We start from the raw sequence: 21103 nt of genomic DNA on the forward strand, positions 1-21103 counted from the left end.
AAACTCCCATTTGGAGAATTTTCTGCCTGCTTAACATGAGTTGCATTAAAATTACATTTTTTCCTTACCCTGTAAAGTTACTATTTTGGAGATGCAAGTTTTTGTTCTGACAACAGCAAAATATTGATGCCAAACAAGAGACAAAAGTGACGATTTTATGCTACTATTTCAACAGCACTTACAGTTGGACAGGACAGCTCTAGCAGGACAGAAATTTGATTAATTGCTGGAAAGACTGGAGATTTTATGGCTGCGTGCTTCATTCTGTGTACCTGTTAGCAGTGGGTGTGGCAATGTGTATAATGTGTATAATCCATTACTTTCCACTACTGGATACACGTTATCACGATCGTTTTTTTTTTTTACAGTTGATACAAAGAGAAGGATTGTTTACAGATGGAATGCAGAAAAAAACGCATATACACAGTGATGCTGCTGCATCACTTCACAAAACAGATTTTTATTAATCACGAGATACAAAATAAATATATTTCTTATTCAGATACATATACTGTTTTTATATCATTTTTATACTGATGCAAGAAATCACAATAAATTTACCACAATCAACAGGTACACAAGAGCAAGACAAAGTCTGGAAGTGGAGAGAGGCTAGACGAACGAAGCGAGAGCGTTAATACCACTCAGAAACCAAAGTCACCCCCTCAAGCAGAGCACTGCATTCCCTACAGCCTCTCATGCACTAATGCTACTGGAGACTAGAGGATCCTGGGAAAAACACTCACAGCACTGCCTAGGTGGAAACGGGACAAAGCCATCACCATGGTTACGAGAGGAAAACTGGAGGCTTTTCCAAAGAGTAGAGTGAATACAAGGGCCAGGGGATTACTCCTCAACTCACTCCATTTTTAATGTCAAAAGAACGGCCGAGATCTTAAAGAGTTGGGGATGAGTTTGAGTTTTTAAAATGAGCTTTGCTCTGTACGTGTGTGCGTTTGTGTGCAGTGGAGTTTTTGGGCCCGGTACCAACACAGCCTCAGTAGGCCCTCTTCTTATTTTTGGAAAATGCTTACAACCAGTGTTTTTTAAGAGATGCCAAAACTCAGTCTCAACCTGTTTATTTTTAGACCAGACGTCAGGAGGGCTCCTCTATCCAGAAGTCTTGGTAGTCAATTCACGGGCGTAGCCAAGGAGGTAGGGGGTCAGGTGGGTCATTTGACGGGTCCAGGGAAAAAAAACAGACCCCAATAACTAAACTCTGTCTTTGATATTCCAGTCCCTAAAGAACCTTTAGTGTCATTGTTAGGAGCTGTCTCCCAGGGATTTGATAGTAGATGCCAAATCTACCTTTTCCAAATGTTATTTGCAGCAGCCATTAAAGCTGCAACTGTTAATTGGCTGAAAACTACCGCCCCAACATCTGAGTCCTGGGTTCAGCGTCAATGGGAACTACATAATGTGGAAGAAATGACACATAATTTGAGACCACAGAAGCAGAAATCTGTTAAAAGACAGAGTCCAGCAATTTCAATTTAAACAGTTGGTAGGCATCGATCTCCTCCCTTCCATCCAGGTTATTGTTTTTTATGTTGTTTTATAGTATATGTGAACATCAGTGTGAATGTATGTCTGAATGTATACACCTGACTTACTGTGGCCTGACTGCGAAGTTAACAGGCAACACATAAATTATGCAATGAACAGCTGAACTGCTGGACGAGGGCAGGTAAAGCAGGCCCGACTAACTGTTGTAGTTAATAATCATTTAAGAGAGATCATATTACACCTGCACTCCACTCACTGCACTGGTTACCTGTCAGTTTTAGAATAGATTTTAAGGTTCTGGTGATGGTTTTTAAATGTCTTCATGGTCTTGCTCCTCTTTACCTCAGTGAAATGATGGTGAGATATGTTCCTGTCAGGTCTCTCAGGTCCTCAAACAGTAATCTACTGGTGATTCCTAAAACCCGGTTAAAGATTGGCGAGGGTGCTTTTAGCCACTACGGCCCAAAGCTTTGGAACTCTCTTCCTGAGGAGCTAAGAGGCATTACATCCCTGTACAGCTTCAAGAGTAATCTTAAAACCTTTCTGTTTAGATCTGCTTTTAGTTAAGAAACTTTTGTCTGTTCTATCTCTTTCATTCTATCTTTTTCAGTTTATTTCATTATTTTATTTTGTTTCCTTCTATCTTTATTTCTTTTAATGTGTTTTGCTTATCTTTGTTTTCTTTTTATTTATTCTGTAAAGCACTTTGAGTTGCATGTATGTATGAAAGGTGCTATACAAATAAAGATTATTATTATTATTATTATTATTATAATGTAATAACAGCATCAGATCAAAAGATGACCTATGTGACTGCAGTAAAAAGGTTCACTTAGTAGGATAAAAAGACCCGTGCCCACGTAGGCTGGCTACGCCCCTGCATGCCTACCACTGCCCCAGCTGTGATGTCCTTGTGTGTGTGACTGAACGCCTGAGTTGGTGTCATGTCAGTGCTTCAGAAAGGCAGGTTGAGGCAGCACTTGCTGCACAGGGCTGGGGTGGGGAGGGGGGTGTATGTATCTGTGTATGTGTATTTGCTGGAATGGTCTAATCAGAGGTCTTGGGTCGCTTCCATGCATTAACATATATCTTGTAAGGAGTGTGTGTGTGTGTGTGTGTGTTTAAACAACAATCAGGTCCTGGTCTGCTGGTCTCACTGGGGCAAAGCTTTTAGAATGGCATTGACCTCTTCAGCCACAGCGGTCAGAGCAAACTCAAACTGGTCCTGAGGAGAGAGGAGAACAGTGCTCAGCATCATTCTACAACAGGCACTGTGAGCTCCCTTGTTACATCTTTTAAATGTTTCAAAAATATCATATCATAATAATATCAACTAAATATAGTCTATTGCAAAGGTGTGGGAAACTGATTTTCTGATTTGAAGTCAAAACATCCTGTACAGAGAACGCGCTTGCGTACTGTAATGCACAACTGCTGTTTATTAACTGAGTGTAACATACTGGGAGATACTGTGCACTAAAATCTGCAGAGAAAAAATGTTTTTTTATTTTATTTTCACTTTGAAATTCAGCAAAATGTAATTTGACCAGAGTTGTTCAAACTTCTGCCCACTACTGTATTGTTATTATGTAATAGGTACAATCTAGGGATGCACTGCTACGGGCTGATGCTGATATTTCTTATGTACATGTCTCCCTACGCCGATAGCGATGCCTATACATAAACACTGGGATTACATATCACATCAGACTCTTCAACTCCTCCCATCGGGGACGGGAGGCTGCTGCTGACTGAGCTTAACCCAGTCACACTACATGGACATTATTCAACTACTCAACCGCTTAATTATTTATTCACAATTACACTTCCCCACCCTCTCTTACACTCAGGTACATTTACTCATGGTGTGGCATTCATATATTCACATATTCACTTTACAGAACTATATTTTTTACATGTACATATTAATAATTCTATGGCACATCAGTCACTTTTATAACCAATGTCGTTTGCACTTTGCTCTGTGAATTTATTTATTGGCTGTTAGAAAAATCTACTGCACTGCTCCATCTACAGATAGTTCTTTACCTTGTACGGAAAGTTTCTATACCCTTATATATTTTCTATTGTTCTGTGTTTAATAGATGTTGAATATGTTTCCTACTGTATTGTGTTGTTGCTGCTGGATGCCTAAATATCCTTCGGGATCAATAAAGTAAGTATCTATCTATCTATCTATCTATCTATCTATCTATCTATCTATCTATCTATCTATCTATCTATCTATCTATCTAATGTTCTATCTATCTATCTATCTATCTATCTATCTATCTATCTATCTATCTATCTAATGTTCGATCTATCTATCTATCTATCTATCTAATGTTCTATCTATCTATCTATCTATCTATCTATCTAATGTTCTATCTATCTATCTATCTATCTATCTATCTATCTATCTATCTATCTATCTATCTAATGTTCAATCTATCTATCTATCTATCTATCTATCTATCTATCTATCTAATGTTCAATCTATCTATCTATCTATCTATCTATCTATCTATCTATCTATCTAATGTTCGATCTATCTATCTATCTATCTATCTATCTATCTATCTATCTATCTATCTATCTAATGTTCGATCTATCTATCTATCTATCTATCTATCTATCTATCTATCTATCTATCTATCTATCTATCTATCTATCTATCTATCTAACATCTGTCCAATGCTGACATTTCTTTTTTTTTAAAGCCAATAACTGTCAATACCAACATTATTCCGATATCATCACGTATCACTAATATAATCCCAATAGTAAAACGGTTGGAGTGCTATATCTATGTTACACACGTGGCCACTCCCAGGAGAAGAAGAGGAGGGGACAGTGAAGGGGTGGATTTCCTCAACTACAACACATGCCCTCAGCTAGGCTGGTCTTACTGAGCTAACCATCCAGCTATGCACATTTTAACCTCTTATTCTCCAGGGTAGATTATGTGTATTCCATCTGCAGTTACGTGACCAAATTGTATGGCACATTATTCAGTAACTGCATGAAATAAATTTTAATTTTATTTATTGTAAACACTCACCTCAAATGAACAGAACATGTTTTATGACCTTCACATATCTCTACACGCTTACGATTCACTGCTGAAAGCCAGAAATCTCAGACGCTCTTTGTGATATTCTATAAAAGTGATGTTTCCAGAGCAGATCACTGAAGAGACGCCGTCTGTTTATAGTTTAGAGCCCAGATTTGGGGAAAAACGGGTCGACTTTCAGTAGAAAAACAAACTGAGTTCAGCTTCTTTTATTATAAGGGTTTAAAATGACATCACCGTCTATTAGACTGGAGAGAAGAGCTACAGCCTCACACGACGCCCAGCTTCTGAATGGAGCTTATGGAATATGAACGTTATGAAGAACATGATGAAGTGCGCTTTGGAACCACTGGTGGTCTCAAAGAGTTGAAGAGGCTACTGCAGGATTTGAGTGTAAACTAAATATTATGAATAAATATTGTGAATAATTCTTTGTCTTGCTATAAATTTTGGTTTAATAAAGTGAAATACTTCATTTAGTTTTTGTTGTTGCTAACTAGCACACTAACAGAATAATAAGGTTGTATCAGCAGACATGAATAACAGATGGTGTAGTTCGCTACCTAAAAACATTCTGAACACAAATCAGCAAATCAAAAGTCAAGGTTTTGAAATATTTGAGGTTAAAATATTTTATTGCTATGGCTTATAAACAGCTTTGCCCACAGCTTTGCAGAACTAATGCATTTCCCTCTTCAAGCTCAAAAACAGCTGTAAACAGATTTTTGTTTGTTTGAAAAGGGAAAGGAGTCAGGTCACACTGATTTGCTGAGAAGTCAACACTTGTGTTCACCTATCAAGCTTCATTTGAGCCACTAAAGTGATGGAATAGCCTGATGATGACCAGTGATGCCACAGCCATCTGTGGAGTCCAGAAGAGAATAATTGGCCTTGCTTTCTCTGGCTGGGATGGATGGTCCTCCCTCTTCCCTATCAGTCAGTAGTGATGCTATCCAATGTTAGCTAACATAACATATAAGTCCAACCATTTCAGCCATTCCCTTAATCATGGCACTAAGAACTTTTTAAAATATACACTGTTTTAGTGCAGGCCCTCCGGGTAGATCAGGTGTATTTAATTCAAATTCAAGGTCCAGTTAAAGAAAATTTCCTCAGGCAAAGGTCCATAACATCATAATGTCCAACTTCCATCATGATTCAGGACCATATACTGTCTACTGAAGTAGCCTAGTAGTTATTAACTGAGTGTCATATCAAATAATCTACAATTCAGTCAGATTTCAACAACATTTATGGTCAGTTTTCTCTTTTTAGAGCACCGCATGTAAAATATTCTGACTCACTTTCTTCTCTGACTGCTGTTTCTCTCCTCGTCCCTCCCCGTGTGGCGTCACTCACTTGAGTCTCACTGCTCATCATAATGCACAGGTCTGACAGGCTGAGTAGCATCATGTGATATTTACAACGCATGTGATTGGTCTGTGAGTCTCCCAGGCCACTAAACTGGTACAGTAAAGGCTAGAAAATTTACGCAGATTAAAACAGGACCACCCAGTCGAAATTAAGTAATTCTCAGTTTATCAGTTATAGGTCCAGGTCTGCATAGGACAGCGTCTGGGTCCGTACTCCACCAGTTAGTGACCTCTGGTATAGATGATGTGGTTGATGTGTTCGAGAGAGGAGATGTGGTTGGAAAGTGCTGTGTGCTGCTTTGTATATTGTGCTGCTTTATGTTTCCAACAGTGATTAGCCAGTCGTTTACCTTTGTGCGCACCATTCCTGGTCTCTGGTCCCGAATATGTTCCAGAGTTGCAGCGATATCAATTTCCTTCACCCCTACGTCACAAAACAAAGCAAAAAAAAAAAAAATAAAACCTTCAAAAACGACTTCCTATACTCTTGAAATGAAGCCAGATAATGACAGACTCAAAACACACTAATCCCTCATTTTCAGTTAAATTACAATAGGTACAAAATACAAGATTGGCCATTGGACCATTACTAGACATTTAATGGCTGAGCCTGTTAACACAGGATTATCACAAAATGATAGTGCCAAATAGTCGTTATATGGTAGGTATGCATGTAAGGAGCTTAAGGATCCACCTTTAGCCATGCGGTTTAGAACCATGTCAATCAGGATGTACGTTCCAGTCCGGCCTGTACCGTCACTGAAGGAGAGGGGGGAGACCAAACCAAGCACAAATTTAGGTGTTTAAAATAAAAACAACGTCTAAACCCAAAATACACTGAGTCAAGCAGAGTCGAGTACGTTTTAGTGTCAACAAGGAAAAGAAAAAGAAAACAGAAAACAAAGCAAACTATTTTTAGAGTCTTCTGTGTAGATAAGCGAGCGTACCTGCAGTGGACGATGATGGGGCAGGAGCGTCCTCGGTAGCATTTGTTCACCTTCCTGTGTGGAAGAGGAAGACAGACAGACGAGAGGAGAGAAACGCTCACACTTTAAAGAGAAATATAAAAGCCAGTGGACAATTCTATATCAGAGCAAAGGCATAAATTCAGTGAGGAACTGCTCAACTGACACGACTGAGTACTGTGATAAAGCTAATGTCACTCAAATGATCATTCTTTTGTTCTAGCACAATTTTTTATTGCATCACCTTAATATAACCATTCCCTTTATACCACGGTTAAAACTATGGTTCATTTTCAAGCGCATACAATAGAAAAGACTACACACACCCATAGAAAGAAAGACAATAATGTAGATTTTCAATGTGGAAAATTCCTGGGGATTATGCAATGTAGGGATGTGCGTTCAAACGGTGATATCCGAGTATCCATAACAGTGAATATACAGATAATTGATTAACTGCAGGGAAGGCAAAAGCAAGGGAAACAACTGGCATTAATATAGAGCTGTATACTTTCCTTTTAAGGTGACAAGGCCGGTGCTGAACAAACATTTCTCAGCTTACAGAGGAATAGATTTGAAAACGTTTTATCATTAAAAATTACCTGCAAAAGTCTTTTAATTTTCTAGCAATATTATCTCGTTTCACAATGTGCTGCACTACAGTCCCCAGCATGCACTGCGACTTTCCTACCACAACAACAGTCTATGGGACAGCGGTTACACCTCAATTCTACACAATTCCACACCAGTCACGTCACCAAAATGCATTTCAGCTGCGGCTCAACCAACATAAACACTAACCTCAGCTCAGCAGCTCAGAAATTAAGCACAAGTATTAATGAACTTGCAGCAAAGAAAAGATGCCAGGCGTCTAGTTCAAGCAAACAGGTATGTTTAAAAGACTGAGCTCTTGAGGACATTTAAATTATGAATATTTCAAGTGCCCAGTAATATTTTAAGGTCTACTACAAGTGTCTGTATTTTACTGTTGAAGTTTCTGAATATTTAGAATAAACAATGGCCAGTTTGAGGAAAAGCACAAAATGAATTAAAAATAAAATCTATAAATTTTTTTCTCTGGCCCACAGATGAGATTTATTGAGATTTTTTAAGAGGGCCCTGTTACTGGTTTGGTACGGGTTTGACACCCCTGCTGTAGGGCAAGGCTCATATGTGGTACCTTGTAAATGAATTTGGAACACAATGAAAATTCTGTGGGCGGCAATTCATCCAAACACATTATCCTCCTTAGCTTAGAGAGGAATTACTCAGATTTATTAAACAGAGAAAGACAGACAGACACACACACACACACACACACACACACACACACACACACACACAGACAGAAAGACAGAGAGATTGATGCAGACAGATCAGTAACAGACAGAGACAGACAGATAGAGAAATAGGCTGAAAGAATAAGAGTGAGCGGCAGATAGAATGGACAGAGGGAGGGAGGCTTTGAGGCGATGGAGCGTGCCATCAGCGTTGCTCTTGCTGCAGCCACACCTGTCCGTGCTCATTTTTGTGACTATGCAACTGGAGTCAGATTACTAGCTGCAAACCACAAAAATGACACAGACAGCTGTGCAATACCACGGGCCCCGCTGCGCTCCATCGCACACGCAGAGAGACAGAAGGACAGAGAGATACAGAGCGGGACAGAGAGAGAGAGTGAGAGGAGGCACAAGGAGACAAGGATAAGGGCAGCGTGACAAAGGAGAGACAAATGGAGGAAAAGAGGCTGAAGGCAACTCCAGAGACAGACGGAGAGAAAGGTGATGAAGTGACAACGGGCAAAAAAGAAAAAAAAAAAAAACACAGAAAACCAGGAGAGGGGAGGACCAGCAGCGGGGGGGATAACGAACACTGCACGGGGGAAATGACTATGTGTGGCGCAGTACCTGCGGAAGTCCAGCAGAGGGCGCGTGGAGGTTGGTATGCCTTGTGCAGGCCAGCTCAAGAAGTGGAACTGAGTGAGAGTGCGTGTCTCCTGTGTCTGGACGTTCTTCAGGTAGAAGCTACGCACCAGGAAGTCGTTACACCAGATGTGCTCGGACACCAGGTTCACCTGCGTATGACATCACAGGCTATTTCCACACAGACAATGACTACATAACCCCTTCCAGCCATTGAGACATGTTTGATTTATTCATCAGGAGCCAGTTTGTTGGAATAAGCTGCACTGAGCTTAAGTAAAAGGGCAATTATCAAGCTTCTTACGCAGGTTTATATCAAATATACACACCTCGTAGATGTGGTAGAGGGAGGAGCCCTCATCAGGCCAGTAGCGATCGCACTGCTTCTCTCCGTCCTCAACAAGTGCGGTCATCATAACGATCACGGTACAGCCATTCTCCCAGACCATCTAAAAACAACACACACACACACACACAGCTCAGTCCTTCCAGCAGACTGAAATCACACACATCTAGTATAGCTAGGGCTGACTTTGCATCGTTGCATTGTGACTACCATTATTTCCTTATGGCTAGAACATTCTTAGAGATTTAATTTAAAATATTGGGTAACACCTTACCATAGGGTTCTGTTCATAAGGCTACACGACACCTACATAAGTCGCAATAACTGACAAAACCCTACAGAAATACTTATGAATGCTTATTCCAATAAGGTTACATATGCCAATTCTGATCAGTTAGGTAGGGTAGGCAGCCTAAGGTAGCCTTTATGACAGATGATGCCTATTGGAATAAGCATTTATAAACATTTATGTAGGGTTATGTCAGCTGTCATGACAAGCTCATGTAGGTGTTAATGTAGCCTTATTAATAGTACCCTACAGTACAGCGCTAATATTGTACCTTTAAATGCTCTAATAAACTAAAAATGGAAACTCCTTACTGTTCGCTGCACTGATTTGAGTCTTTAATTTTTTCGACTGTTACACCCAAAGGACAGTAGGTGTAATGATTTCTTTGAAATAAAAAAAATTGTTTTTATTTAACAGGATCATCATGCTAGTAGTTATACACTTATTTTATTAAGTTTTGGTTGGAAACGAAAGGGCTACATTCTTTAAAATGCCCACAGAAAATTATTCAATCAGAATTTCTTTTCACTGTGGTATCTAGGTACATACAGCCAAGCCAATTCACCCATTTTTTTGGACTTAAAAATAAAGGTGAAGGCCTTCACCACTAACATAATACGTAACTGACAGGGGATCAGTGGGTGGGACTCTAAATACATCACTGCCTGCAAGTGGTAGACTGACCGATGCATTTCAGTCAGTTGTTAGAGATAAAAAACAGTGGCAGAAGCTCTACGTCAGGATTCTTTGTAAATTTCTTTTAATAAAACATGCTTTAATCAGGACTTGTCCAGGGTGTATCCTGCCTTCCACTTCCAAGTGGCCCAGAAGGATAAGTGGCTTAGAAGAGGGGATGGGGGCCTGTTTACCCTGTGCTGCATCACCTTTTCTTTTAATAACACTCTGTAAGTGTTTGGGAACTGAGGAGACACTGCTGTAGTTTTAAAGGTTTTCCCATTTTTGTTTGATACAGGAATTCAGCTGTTCAACAGCTTGGGGGCTCATTTGTCATATTTCTCATTTCATAATGCACCAAATGTTTTCAATGGGTGACAGGTCTGGACTGCAGGCAGGCCAGTTTAGCACCTGGACCCTTTAACTACGAAGTCATGCTGTTGTAATATGTGCAGAATGAAGTTTTGCGTTGTCATGCGATGATTTCTCTGAAAAAGACGTGGTCTAAATGGCAGCATATGTTGCCAAAACCTGCATATACCATTGAGCATTAATGGTGCCGTCACGGATGTGCACGTCACCCATGCCATGTGCACTAATGCATACGTATACTAGCACAGATGCTGGATTTTGAACTGTGTGCTGATAACAAGCTGGATGGTCTTTAGGATGCAGTGTCCAAGATATCCAAAAACAATTTTGATTTTTTTTTTTACTTTTCACCTTTTAATGGTATTATGTACCGTACATTATGAAATCCCTAAGCTCTTTGCTGTTACGCTGAGAAACATTCATTTTGAATTGTTGCACTACTTGCCCATGCAGTCTTTCCCAGAGTGGTGAACAGCTCCCCATCTTTACATCTTTTTATACCCAATTATGTTACTGAACAATTAACCACCAGGTGTTGTTTTTAGCATTACACAACCTTTTTAGCATTGCACAGCATCTTTTGTTCCCCCGTCCCAACTTTTTGGAAACATGTTACTGGCATCAAATTCAAAATGGGCATACATTTTCCCAAAAGATTTTCTCCATTTCAACATTTGATATGCTGTCCTTGTACTATTTTCAACTAAATGTAGGGTTTGAACATCATTGCATTTAGTTTTTATTTACATTTTGCACATTATTTCATTTTTTAGGAAATGGGTTTGTAAAACATGCTATTTTTAATGCACATATATGCCAGTATGTTATATTCAGCAAATAGTAATAGTGCATTTAAATGTGTAGGAATGTGTTGTCTGTAGAGGCGGCTTACTTAGTTTCACTTAGAAAATCAACAAAACATCATGTGACAAGGGAAAAATTGTATATTAATGTACGTTAATGTCTCTTACAAGCTTCAAATAAAATATGCAGTGTTTTTTACAAGCTTCAAATGTCTGTGATTAAACTAGAACAGGCAAAAAATTTGCATGTGAATCACTGTTAGCTTCACACTATTATTACCAGCAGAAATGAACACTACCATGAAGGTAACTTCTCCCTCTTTTTTGACTGATTTTTGACATTTATGGCCCAAACTGAAGGCCTAGTTCTAGTCAAAGTTTGCCACTAGTTACACCCCCAAGTGGTTCTCTTGTATCATCTATGGTCTACATTGAAAGACAGACATACAGTCCTGTTTAAAAGTCAGAGGCCAAACTTGTTTTATCTGATTTACAGTCAAAACTGCAAATAAATACAACAGCAAAAATCAGGAAACATTTACTTAAAAGAAAACGACACAGAAACTTCATCAACTAAATTATAGAAAATTATAATAAATAATATTTTTTCAGGATTTCGTCTGCCCACCATTCCCCTTTAATTCCACTCTTTTCTGCTTCTCATGATCCGTACAGATCAAAGTTTTGCATACAGACACACTCACACTCACACTCACACTCACACTCACACACACAGACTAACCTGCCAAAAGTCAGAGATAGTGTGTGAGAGGGGTCCTTGGGTGGCGATGTACGCTGGCATTCTGGGGTCATGCTCAATCTAAAGGGTCAAAAGGAGACAAAAGGTTGGGGGGTCAGTGTTTCAACCCCTTCTAACCCTGGACAGGCCCATCACTACGGCGACAGGCCATTCATGTGGTCAGCACACAGGAAGGCTTAATAGATGATCCCCTTTCGCTACAACAGAACAGCGGGGATTCCAAACCAACTCCGCCTGAGCTACATCAATACACCGTAGCCATGGCAACGGCAAGACGGGGATTCCGGAACCCAAGGCAGCCCTGCACATCACTGTGGAATAAATGGATTTTATCACCATGGCAACGGAAGGGGAGGTGTGTGTGTGGGGTGGGTGGTGGGGGTTAAGTGGGTAAAGTTCTGCCGTGAGATGGCAGAGGAAGAGCAAGGTGCGCCATTAGATAAGAGAGACAGCCTTTAGTGACATTCTCTCAGACGGGCTGCGTCCAGTTTCAGCTGCAGACAGAGACAGGAGTTAACCCTTAGGAGACAGGATTAAAACCAGTCAGTGAGTCATAATTACGAAATTAAGAAAAGACACAATTTTCCGCTTAAGATGTAGTTATGTTTGATGCCCAAATTTTGCTTTTTTTCATTAAAAATGAGAAATACAAGGCTAAAAAAAACACACAAAAACCCCATTAGAAATAGTTATCCAAAATATTTTTCATACACTGATCCCCAAAGCATCTCTCAACCAACTCAAACCACATCCAGGTCTCCATTAAGGCCATGCAGACTTATCTACAGCATGTTTTAAGGCACAGAATGATTTACTGTTAACTATAACCATGAATAAAACTTCACCATGTCGCTGAATACTGTGAGCAAGCACTTTAGACAAGAGGTGCCAAATTCCTACTCATCAGTGCAAAAACAGGCCAACAGTTGAAAAACATGCACTGTACCCCAGTCCTCTTGCATGGCGTGTGTGCATGTGACAGGCGCCCATACTGTGGCGCTTTGTTCATTTTTTATAGTTCACATTAAGTCATACCGGGAAATAAATCACACTGACAAGTCTGCATGGCATTAATAAAGACCAGAATGTGGTTCGAGAGAAGGTTTGGGGATGTATTTACGAAAAACATTTGGGTGACTATTGACTTCTAGTGTTTGTTAGCAAAGTTAGCTTTGTAGCTCCAGCACTACACTAAAGGACCAAAATATAGACATCAAACATGCCTTGGCGGATTAACTGTGTCTGAAAAACTGTAAATTGGATTTTTTATATAACCATTTCTTTAATTATTACTCGCTGATAGCTAAATGAAACAAGAGAGAATATTTAATCAGACACATTTGTGTTTGTAAGGATATCATTATGATTTAAATTTAATATAGAGTTATTGTTGTACCCACAGTCTTATTTTGTTGAAATATTTTTTTTAAATTATTGTTATCTGTTATGTCTTACTTACTATGTAATTAAATACCTAGTTACATCTGAATAGTATCACAAAACGAAAGTAATAATAATGGTCAATTTCTAAGCGTTACATCTTTGAACAACAATCTCTACTAAAAACTACTATAGACTAATATGCAAGTTATGATGCTGTAAGAGTGAGAAGCTGAAGGGTGCCAGCTTAGGGCTGGTTCCCTGGAGAGAGATTAAGTCTAGTCCTGGGCTGTATTTTCCTATCTACAGTTAATTTCCGTTCATAATGTTGCATAGCCCAGGACTAAGCTTAATTCCCATCAGGGAAACAGACCCTTAGTGTTTAATGGGTTAATGCACAGAGGAAGGAGGCTGTTTCCTTGTTGCAGTGATCTAAACCTGAACATGGGCTCAAACAGCCGTGCTGCTTCACTTACTATGGTGCTGGCGTTGATGTAGTCAGTCCTCGAGGGGTTAATCTCGGCCTTCAGTTTCACACGGGAGTGATCGTCTGTACAACACAGCATGGAATTACACACAACTAACACATTTGGGGGACAGAGTGAACAAAAGAGGAGATGCTATCTGTTGGGCTCCTTTCACATTATTAAATAGTCAAATTTAAAAGGCAAAGCGTTCACACCCCCACGCTCGTGATAATGTATGACAGTGGAGGACAAATGACTGGAACTGGCACTGACTAAAATTAAAGAGAAAAACATTTTTAAAAAGTGGTTCCAAAAAGCTCACACGGCACAGCGTCTGGACAGCGGTTCTTCTTGAGGTTGCTTTCGCTCTGCGCGACAGACACAGTGCTGGGCTCTGCCTGGTAGGAGCACAATGCCTCCCACTCCTTCATCAGGCGGTCCTTATTCTTCACATGGTCCTCCATATACGCCTGCAGACAGAGTGGGAGAGAAAGACAGAGTAAAGAGTTCACTGTATGACTCCACAAAGCTATCACAATATTTTCACAGTATAAAATGATATGTAAGCTAACATTAATAAAAGTAATGAACCCACGCTTCAACTTGGCACAGCCTGGCTTGACTGGCCTGTTTTGTTCTGTTCTGCTTTTCTTAAAGTATGAGTACTGCATATGTCAATCAAAAAAAATCCAGACGTAGAACTGAATTCGTTTTTATTTATTTTTTTAACTGCTCTGTCAAAAGAATATTAACCCGTGTGTGGTACTCAGGTCTGTGGGACCTGTTTTCAATGTTTACCAAAAGAAAAAATGATGCAATTTATTATTTCAATCTCAGATTTTGCTCAATTTTGGTGAGGAACATATAAAATAACCCATTTTCAGTGTCTTCACTCTGTCCCCCCCCGCCCCCAGAACCCGCAGGGAGTTAAAGTGTGGAGGTGCTGTGTCCTTCACTCTGTTCTCCTCCTACATGGCCTGCTGTTAGTGTATGTGTTCATATATACACTCACCGGCCACTTTATTAGGTACACCTTGCTAGTAAAAGGTTGGACCCCCTTTTGCCTTCAGAACTGTCTTAATTCTTCATTGCAGACTTTCAACAAGGTGTTGGAAACGTTCCTCAGAGATTTTGGATGGTTATTTGAGTTCCTGTTTCCTTTCTATCATCTCGCTGAGGTCTTTTAACTGCACCAGGCACAGGTCTACACATTACTGTATATGGCGATTAACTATGTTCATCAAAACTGCATCAAAGCGTGCCTGTTTATTTATGCGTACCAGTATCATGTGTCCGGTGGAGATGTCCATGTTGGACTGCGCTGGCTCCTCGCACCAGGAGGGGGTGCTGCTGTGAGAGCTGGGGCTGGGCTGAGCGGCATCGCTGAACTGAGACGATACACTGCTGACCCTGGACGTGTCTGTCCCTCCTCCTCCCCCTGAGCCTCCTACTGTGCCTCCCCCGCCTGCAGCCCCTGCCTCGCTCTCGTGCTTGCCTGAAGAGGACTTCGCAGCCATGTGCTGCCGACAGAGGTCCTGAGGGTGGGGCAGAGAGGGGCAGAGAGAAATAAACAAAAAGCTGTGGCCAAATAAGTTCACCTATGTTACCATACTTACCGTGTTATTTATAGAGTTAGCACCTTTGAATGACAAAATAAGAGATTATAGGCTTTTGACGAGAATGCAGGCCTCATTAAACAGAGACAGGTAGAGAAATAATGAGGCATAAATATCTTGATTTGATATGTCTTGTCATTTTTGCACTATGACAATTTTTGCTACATAATTTGAAAAGGAAGACTACCTTAAACATTATTTTTCATTTATTTGCTTAGGTAATTCTCTACACGTGCCTAATATCCATAAAGTAAAGAAAAAAAAACGGTAACTATAAAGCTAAACCTCAATATTAAACAAAAAGAGCACTACAAGTTCTGTACAAAGTGTGGCTGTCACTTTCTGGAAATGAACGTCAGAGGAGATTTTCTAAATGTGGAACCCACAACCGAATAGAGGTGGACTCTACGACTGAATAGAGGTGCAAACTGGTACCTATTATCATCCCTATGGAGCATGTTATTTGATTCACCCATCCAGAATCTACACTTAGCAGATAAAATTCTCCATTCTACCTTAAATTGAGCACCATGGTCACAGTCTGAGGTCGGTAATTCAAGTCCAGGACCAAAACTGCCAACCTCTGCTTAAAGTACCACACATAAAATTAGCTATATGTACAACAACATCGGAGAGAATATACCACTTTTTCTAAACATCAAAATGAGCTCAGAGTGAATTTAGTGAGCCCCACAGTAGAATTTTTAATTTCTCCTACCTGGTACGCATAATGGGTGTCACTTCCTGCCTCCGGCCCCAAACCCAGCTTTCCAGAGGCCAGTTGGCGGGCATGGCTGCGCAGGCAGGCGATGGTCAACGAACCTACTAAGAGGCCACCCACGCAGGCCACACCCACAAAGGTGAGGAACACCCATCGGGTGCCATCCCGCACACGCGTCGCAACCGGCAAGGCTTCATTTTTCTGCAGAAAGAGAGAAAAGCAAAGACAAAACACTTATAAAACACACAGCTAAGGGTTCATGGGTGAACGTTCCTCCGAGAAAAGCCTCTAAACCAGATTAGATGTAATGAATTCTATTCTGGTTTTTAGCTTTTTGTGGGAACAGTAGCTAATTTAAAACCGAACCTCGCAAATTACGGCTGCGGTAACGGATAGATATCCCTCCACCTCGTTTTCACTGGTGCAGTGAGTTGAGCCTATTCTCTGTGAAGAGACCACCCAGGCAAGTCTGTTCTGTTAGAGCTTTTTAAAATGAAATGGAATTAGAGGAGAGGGAGAGAGCGGGAACAGGAGGTGTGGTGTGAGTGTGCAGGCGCACACACACACACACACACACACACACAGGATAGAATGAGTATCTCAAAAGGAGGTTGCACCTCCCACCCTGTTGTCTGGGTTACCATGCGTCTCAGTGGGGGCAGCAGTTGCCATGGTAACATCAGAATGCCTGATGTAAGCCCTTTGGCCATCAGAAGTGACAAAAAAGAGAGTTAAAAATGTGACGAATGAAAAGAGATGAGAGGGAGAGAGCGCGGACACAGAAGCAATGCGGCCTGCTCTGCGGCGCAGCTCTACGGTTCCGCGGGCTGCAGTCCAGGCTAATCATTCAGAGATCAGAGAACCCTCCTGAGAACCATCCTGAGTCCTCAGTCCTGCACAAACACATACAGTACCGCTCTTTCCTTCTCTCTCTCTCTCTCTCTCTCTCTCTCACACTTTCCCTCTGCTGGTATGATGCAGACCACACAGGATCCGGGGCATTACATCATCGCATCTGGGCCAACTGCACTGACCTTGTCGCCACAGCAACCGCCTCACCTGACATCACTGTCTGTGAAGAGATTGCAGGGAGTTGAGTTGAGTGCACTGGGCCACAGGATTCCCTTCTGAGCCCTTCTGGGGATTTCTTCTCTTTTTTCGGTCATGTTTCATTTAATGGAATTTAATTGATAAACTGGCGTCTTAATAAAAACCCCACCTTTCTCCTTTTTTATTACAGTTGCAGCAGGACCACCCCAATTCATGAATGAAAAAAAAAATAGTGATGGATTTACTAATAATTTAGCATTTTTACTGTCATAAAATAAGCGAAAGTGTCTGAAAGAAGTTCGGGTTGCGATTTTAATCGAATCAGTTTTAACGCTCATCAAAGCGCAAATAAACCAACAGCAGTTCGCCGCTCGTTTTTGCCCATTTAGTCAGATCCCGTAGCTTATATCTCCGCGCACAGCGCAAGGAAAACACCCCGAGCCGTCAAACCCGCATACTGGTGACCGTGTTCGTTACGCGTTACCACGGAACGTTTACAGGAGAGCACGTGTAACCGGACAGAGCGGTAGTGGCTACGTTCCCACAGCGTGACACGGAGCTCGGCGGCCAAAACGGGCTTCGACAGTTAATCCTCAACAGCTGGACCGCAGCAAACCGCGTTCACACGGCCAACGGGCCACTCACAGCAGCGACGCTGTCGGCTTAACTCACCTCCCCAGCCCACGCAGGACCACCGAGCTCCGGCCCGTCGAGTCCGTCGCCGTTCTGCCCCGAATTTACGTGTTTTCGGGCGGAAACTTTTGACCAAGTGGAAGTTACTGAGGTGGCGGCGTATCGGCGAATAGTGACCGTTGGCGGTGAGAGAGAGGGAGAGAGAGAGGGAGAGAGAGAGAGAGAGGGAGAGAGAGAGAGAGGGAGAGAGAGAGAGAGAGGGAGAGAGAGAGGGAGAGAGAGAGAGAGGGAGAGAGAGAGGGAGAGAGAGAGAGAGGGAGAGAGAGAGAGAGGGAGAGAGAGAGGGAGAGAGAGAGAGGGAGAGAGAGAGAGAGAGAGAGAGAGAGAGAGCGAGCACGGAGGCTGTAGAGACGCCTGTCTCGGGAGCGCGCACACGAATCCCGAGCGCGCTTGACAGTTTGACACTTATGAAGTGGTTGTCATGGCAACTGAGCGAACGGTGACGAGCGAGCGAGGGGAGGGGGTGGGGGAGCGGGGGGCGTGAATGGCTCTTGAGAGAAAAGCTCTTGTCGAAGCGTTTGAGTGACAGAAAACGGGAGAAAAATTCAGCGAGAAGCGAAGAAGCAAACCAGGCCTGTTCACCAGGCTATTCGGACTCGGACTCGGACGGCATGTACCTCACCGCCTCCGTTTCCCGTCAAGATTTACACGGCCAAAATGGATGGCGGATCGAGGGCTAGCCTGTGTGGCTAAAACCACCCCCGCAGACTCGGACTCACCTCTCCGGCTCCTGCCTGCAGCACGTTCAGGCCCGTCTCTGATTCGAGAAAGTTCTTCTCGGCCACTGCTCAGAAAACAGAACCAAAGAGTGAAAAAACCCAGACACCACATCACGGGCAGGGTAGAATAACAACAAGTCTCGTTTCACATTTCAGTGAGATAATGACTCGAGCCCCGAGTCAGTATCAAGAACTGAGTCATTTATGGACCTTTTTTTGATGCATCCAGCATCTACACATTAAAACCTCATCGATTCTACACCCACTGTCCATTTTATCAGCTCCACTGACCGTACAGGGGCACTCTGCAGTTCTACAGTTACAGACTGTAGTCCAGGGGGGGACAACTCCGGTCCTGGAGGGCACAGTCCAGCACAGTTTGGAGGTTTCCCAGCTCAAACACACCCACATGTCAACCTGGCAGTTGACAGATAAGCATAATCAGGTGTGTTAGAGCAGGTAAATCACCCAACTGTTGGACACTGGCCCTCCAGGACCTCCAGGAGTTGTGCGTCCATGGGGGTCCTGACCACTGAAGAACAGGGTAAAAGGGGGCTAACATAGAATCAGAGAAACAGATGGACTACAGTCTGTAACTGTAGAACTACAAAGTGCAGCTATACAGTAAGTGGAGCTGATAAATGAGTGTAGAAACAAGGAGGTGGTTTTAATGATGTGGCCAGTCTGGGTACCTTACCTTGGGTACCAGTACCTTAGTTTTATAGCTGCAGTTCTTTTCTCGGTAAGCTCTCTGGTCTATAGTAAAATGATGAAGTCCACTTGAATAAAAACTGACCCTATTGAACTTGTTGGTCCTTTTCACTGGTTATATTAAACACAATTTATCGCATGACATCATTCAAAAGACAAAAAAATGTGTTTTTCTGTAAACTTAGCCTCAAACACGTTTTCTGATTTTTGATTATGTCACCATGCACCAGCATATGGAGCAAATAATGTTAATGATATATCATTAACATATTAATGATATATAAGGTTAATATCATGTTTCACCTCCTCCTTCTGAGGTTCAGCTAGCTCTGAAACATCTCCTGATACCGTGTTTCATTTAGAAACACATCACAGTGTGGAAGGGAAATGAATATCTGATTTATGTTGACTTTAAACAAAAATACACTCACCAGCCACTTTATTAGGTACATTTAGGTACAGGTTTATTATGCTAGTAAAAGTTTTGTCTTCAGAACTGCCTTAATTCTTCATGGCAGACTTTCAACAAGGTGTTGGAAACGTTCCTCAGAGATTTTGGTTGGTTATTTGAGTTCCTGTTGCCTTTATATCATCTGGAACCAGTCTGCCCATTCTCCTCTGACCTCTCACATCAACAAGGCATTTTCGTCCACACAACTGACCGCTCACTGGATATTTCCTCTTTTTCGGACCGTTCTCTGTAAACCCTAGAGATGGTTGTGTGTGAAAATCCCAGCAGATCAGCAGTTTCTGAAATACTCAGACCAGCCCGTCTGGCTCCAACAACCACGCCACGTTCAAAGCCCCTTAAATCCCCTTTCTTCCCCGTTCTGATGCTCGGTCTGCACTTCAGCAAGTCGTCTTGACCACCTCTACACGCCTAAATGCAGTGAGTTGCGGCCGTTTGGCTGATTAGCTATTTGTCTTAACAAGCAACTGAACCTAATAAAGTGGCCGGTGAGTGTAGGTCATAATTACAAAAGGCTCAAATGTATTATTATTATAAATCACTAGAAAATCATGTCTGTTTGTTAAGTATTAGGTCTAATGTAGATTTTGCTGTTTGGGAATAAAGAATTACCACATCATTGTACAAGCCCCCTGCCAACATACACACACACACACACACACACACACACACACACACACACACACACACACACACTTACCAGCCTTGTCTGCCACTTCAGCAGCTGTCAGGTTCTGGCTGTTCGGGCGAACCCGGAACGTGAGAGCCGGACCCACCACGCTGTGAACAGAAGTTAAGGTCACACAGCCGAATAAGCACAGGCTGTGAAGCATGAAGGGATGTTAGGGAAGAGGTTAGCAGCAGGGTTGGGGGGGGTCAGGGGGTCAGGGCACCCCAGAGTTGAGGTTGACTCGTCATTTATTCCTTCACCCCGCCCCATGGTTCTCCACCGTGCGGGGGGACCCCGGCTAAGGGCTCCACTTCACCACAGCTTGAGCTTGGGATACAAAAAGGGTCCGAGGGTCATCGTTAGAAGGATTACGCTGAGTCATCCAGTAAAGGAAATATGGGGCTTTCTCATGATCGTTGCTTCAAATCTAACCCTGCAGTTTTTGTTAGGCCACAATTGAGGCTTTTATATGGTGCGTTTATATACAGCAGAGTACGGCCAGTTTAGTCCCACCTGCCATTCA

General features: G+C 42.0%; 1 protein-coding gene across 2 annotated transcripts in view; it reads right to left on the bottom strand.

The window, feature by feature from the left end:
* Positions 1 to 2161: 2161 nt before the first annotated feature.
* Positions 2162 to 21103, bottom strand: part of ptprnb (protein tyrosine phosphatase receptor type Nb) — a 50400-nt gene continuing 31458 nt past the window's right edge. Inside the window, exons 11-23 of one of the 2 annotated variants that reach the window (XM_017715205.2) lie at positions 20611 to 20690; positions 18731 to 18795; positions 16266 to 16469; positions 15212 to 15466; positions 14254 to 14401; positions 13941 to 14014; positions 12067 to 12144; positions 9169 to 9288; positions 8825 to 8991; positions 6900 to 6953; positions 6647 to 6711; positions 6303 to 6376; positions 2162 to 2731 (exon numbers count right to left, since the gene is read on the bottom strand). In XM_017715205.2, the coding sequence (XP_017570694.1) occupies positions 2660 to 2731; positions 6303 to 6376; positions 6647 to 6711; positions 6900 to 6953; positions 8825 to 8991; positions 9169 to 9288; positions 12067 to 12144; positions 13941 to 14014; positions 14254 to 14401; positions 15212 to 15466; positions 16266 to 16469; positions 18731 to 18795; positions 20611 to 20690 (1456 nt within the window). In that variant the 3' untranslated portion in view covers positions 2162 to 2659. The remainder of the gene's footprint in view (positions 2732 to 6302; positions 6377 to 6646; positions 6712 to 6899; positions 6954 to 8824; positions 8992 to 9168; positions 9289 to 12066; positions 12145 to 13940; positions 14015 to 14253; positions 14402 to 15211; positions 15467 to 16265; positions 16470 to 18730; positions 18796 to 20610; positions 20691 to 21103) is intronic. The other variant, XM_017715206.2, reaches the window with a different exon arrangement.

The sequence above is a fragment of the Pygocentrus nattereri genome, chromosome 30, assembly GCF_015220715.1.
Source record: "Pygocentrus nattereri isolate fPygNat1 chromosome 30, fPygNat1.pri, whole genome shotgun sequence".
Taxonomy (NCBI): Eukaryota; Metazoa; Chordata; class Actinopteri; order Characiformes; family Serrasalmidae; genus Pygocentrus; species Pygocentrus nattereri.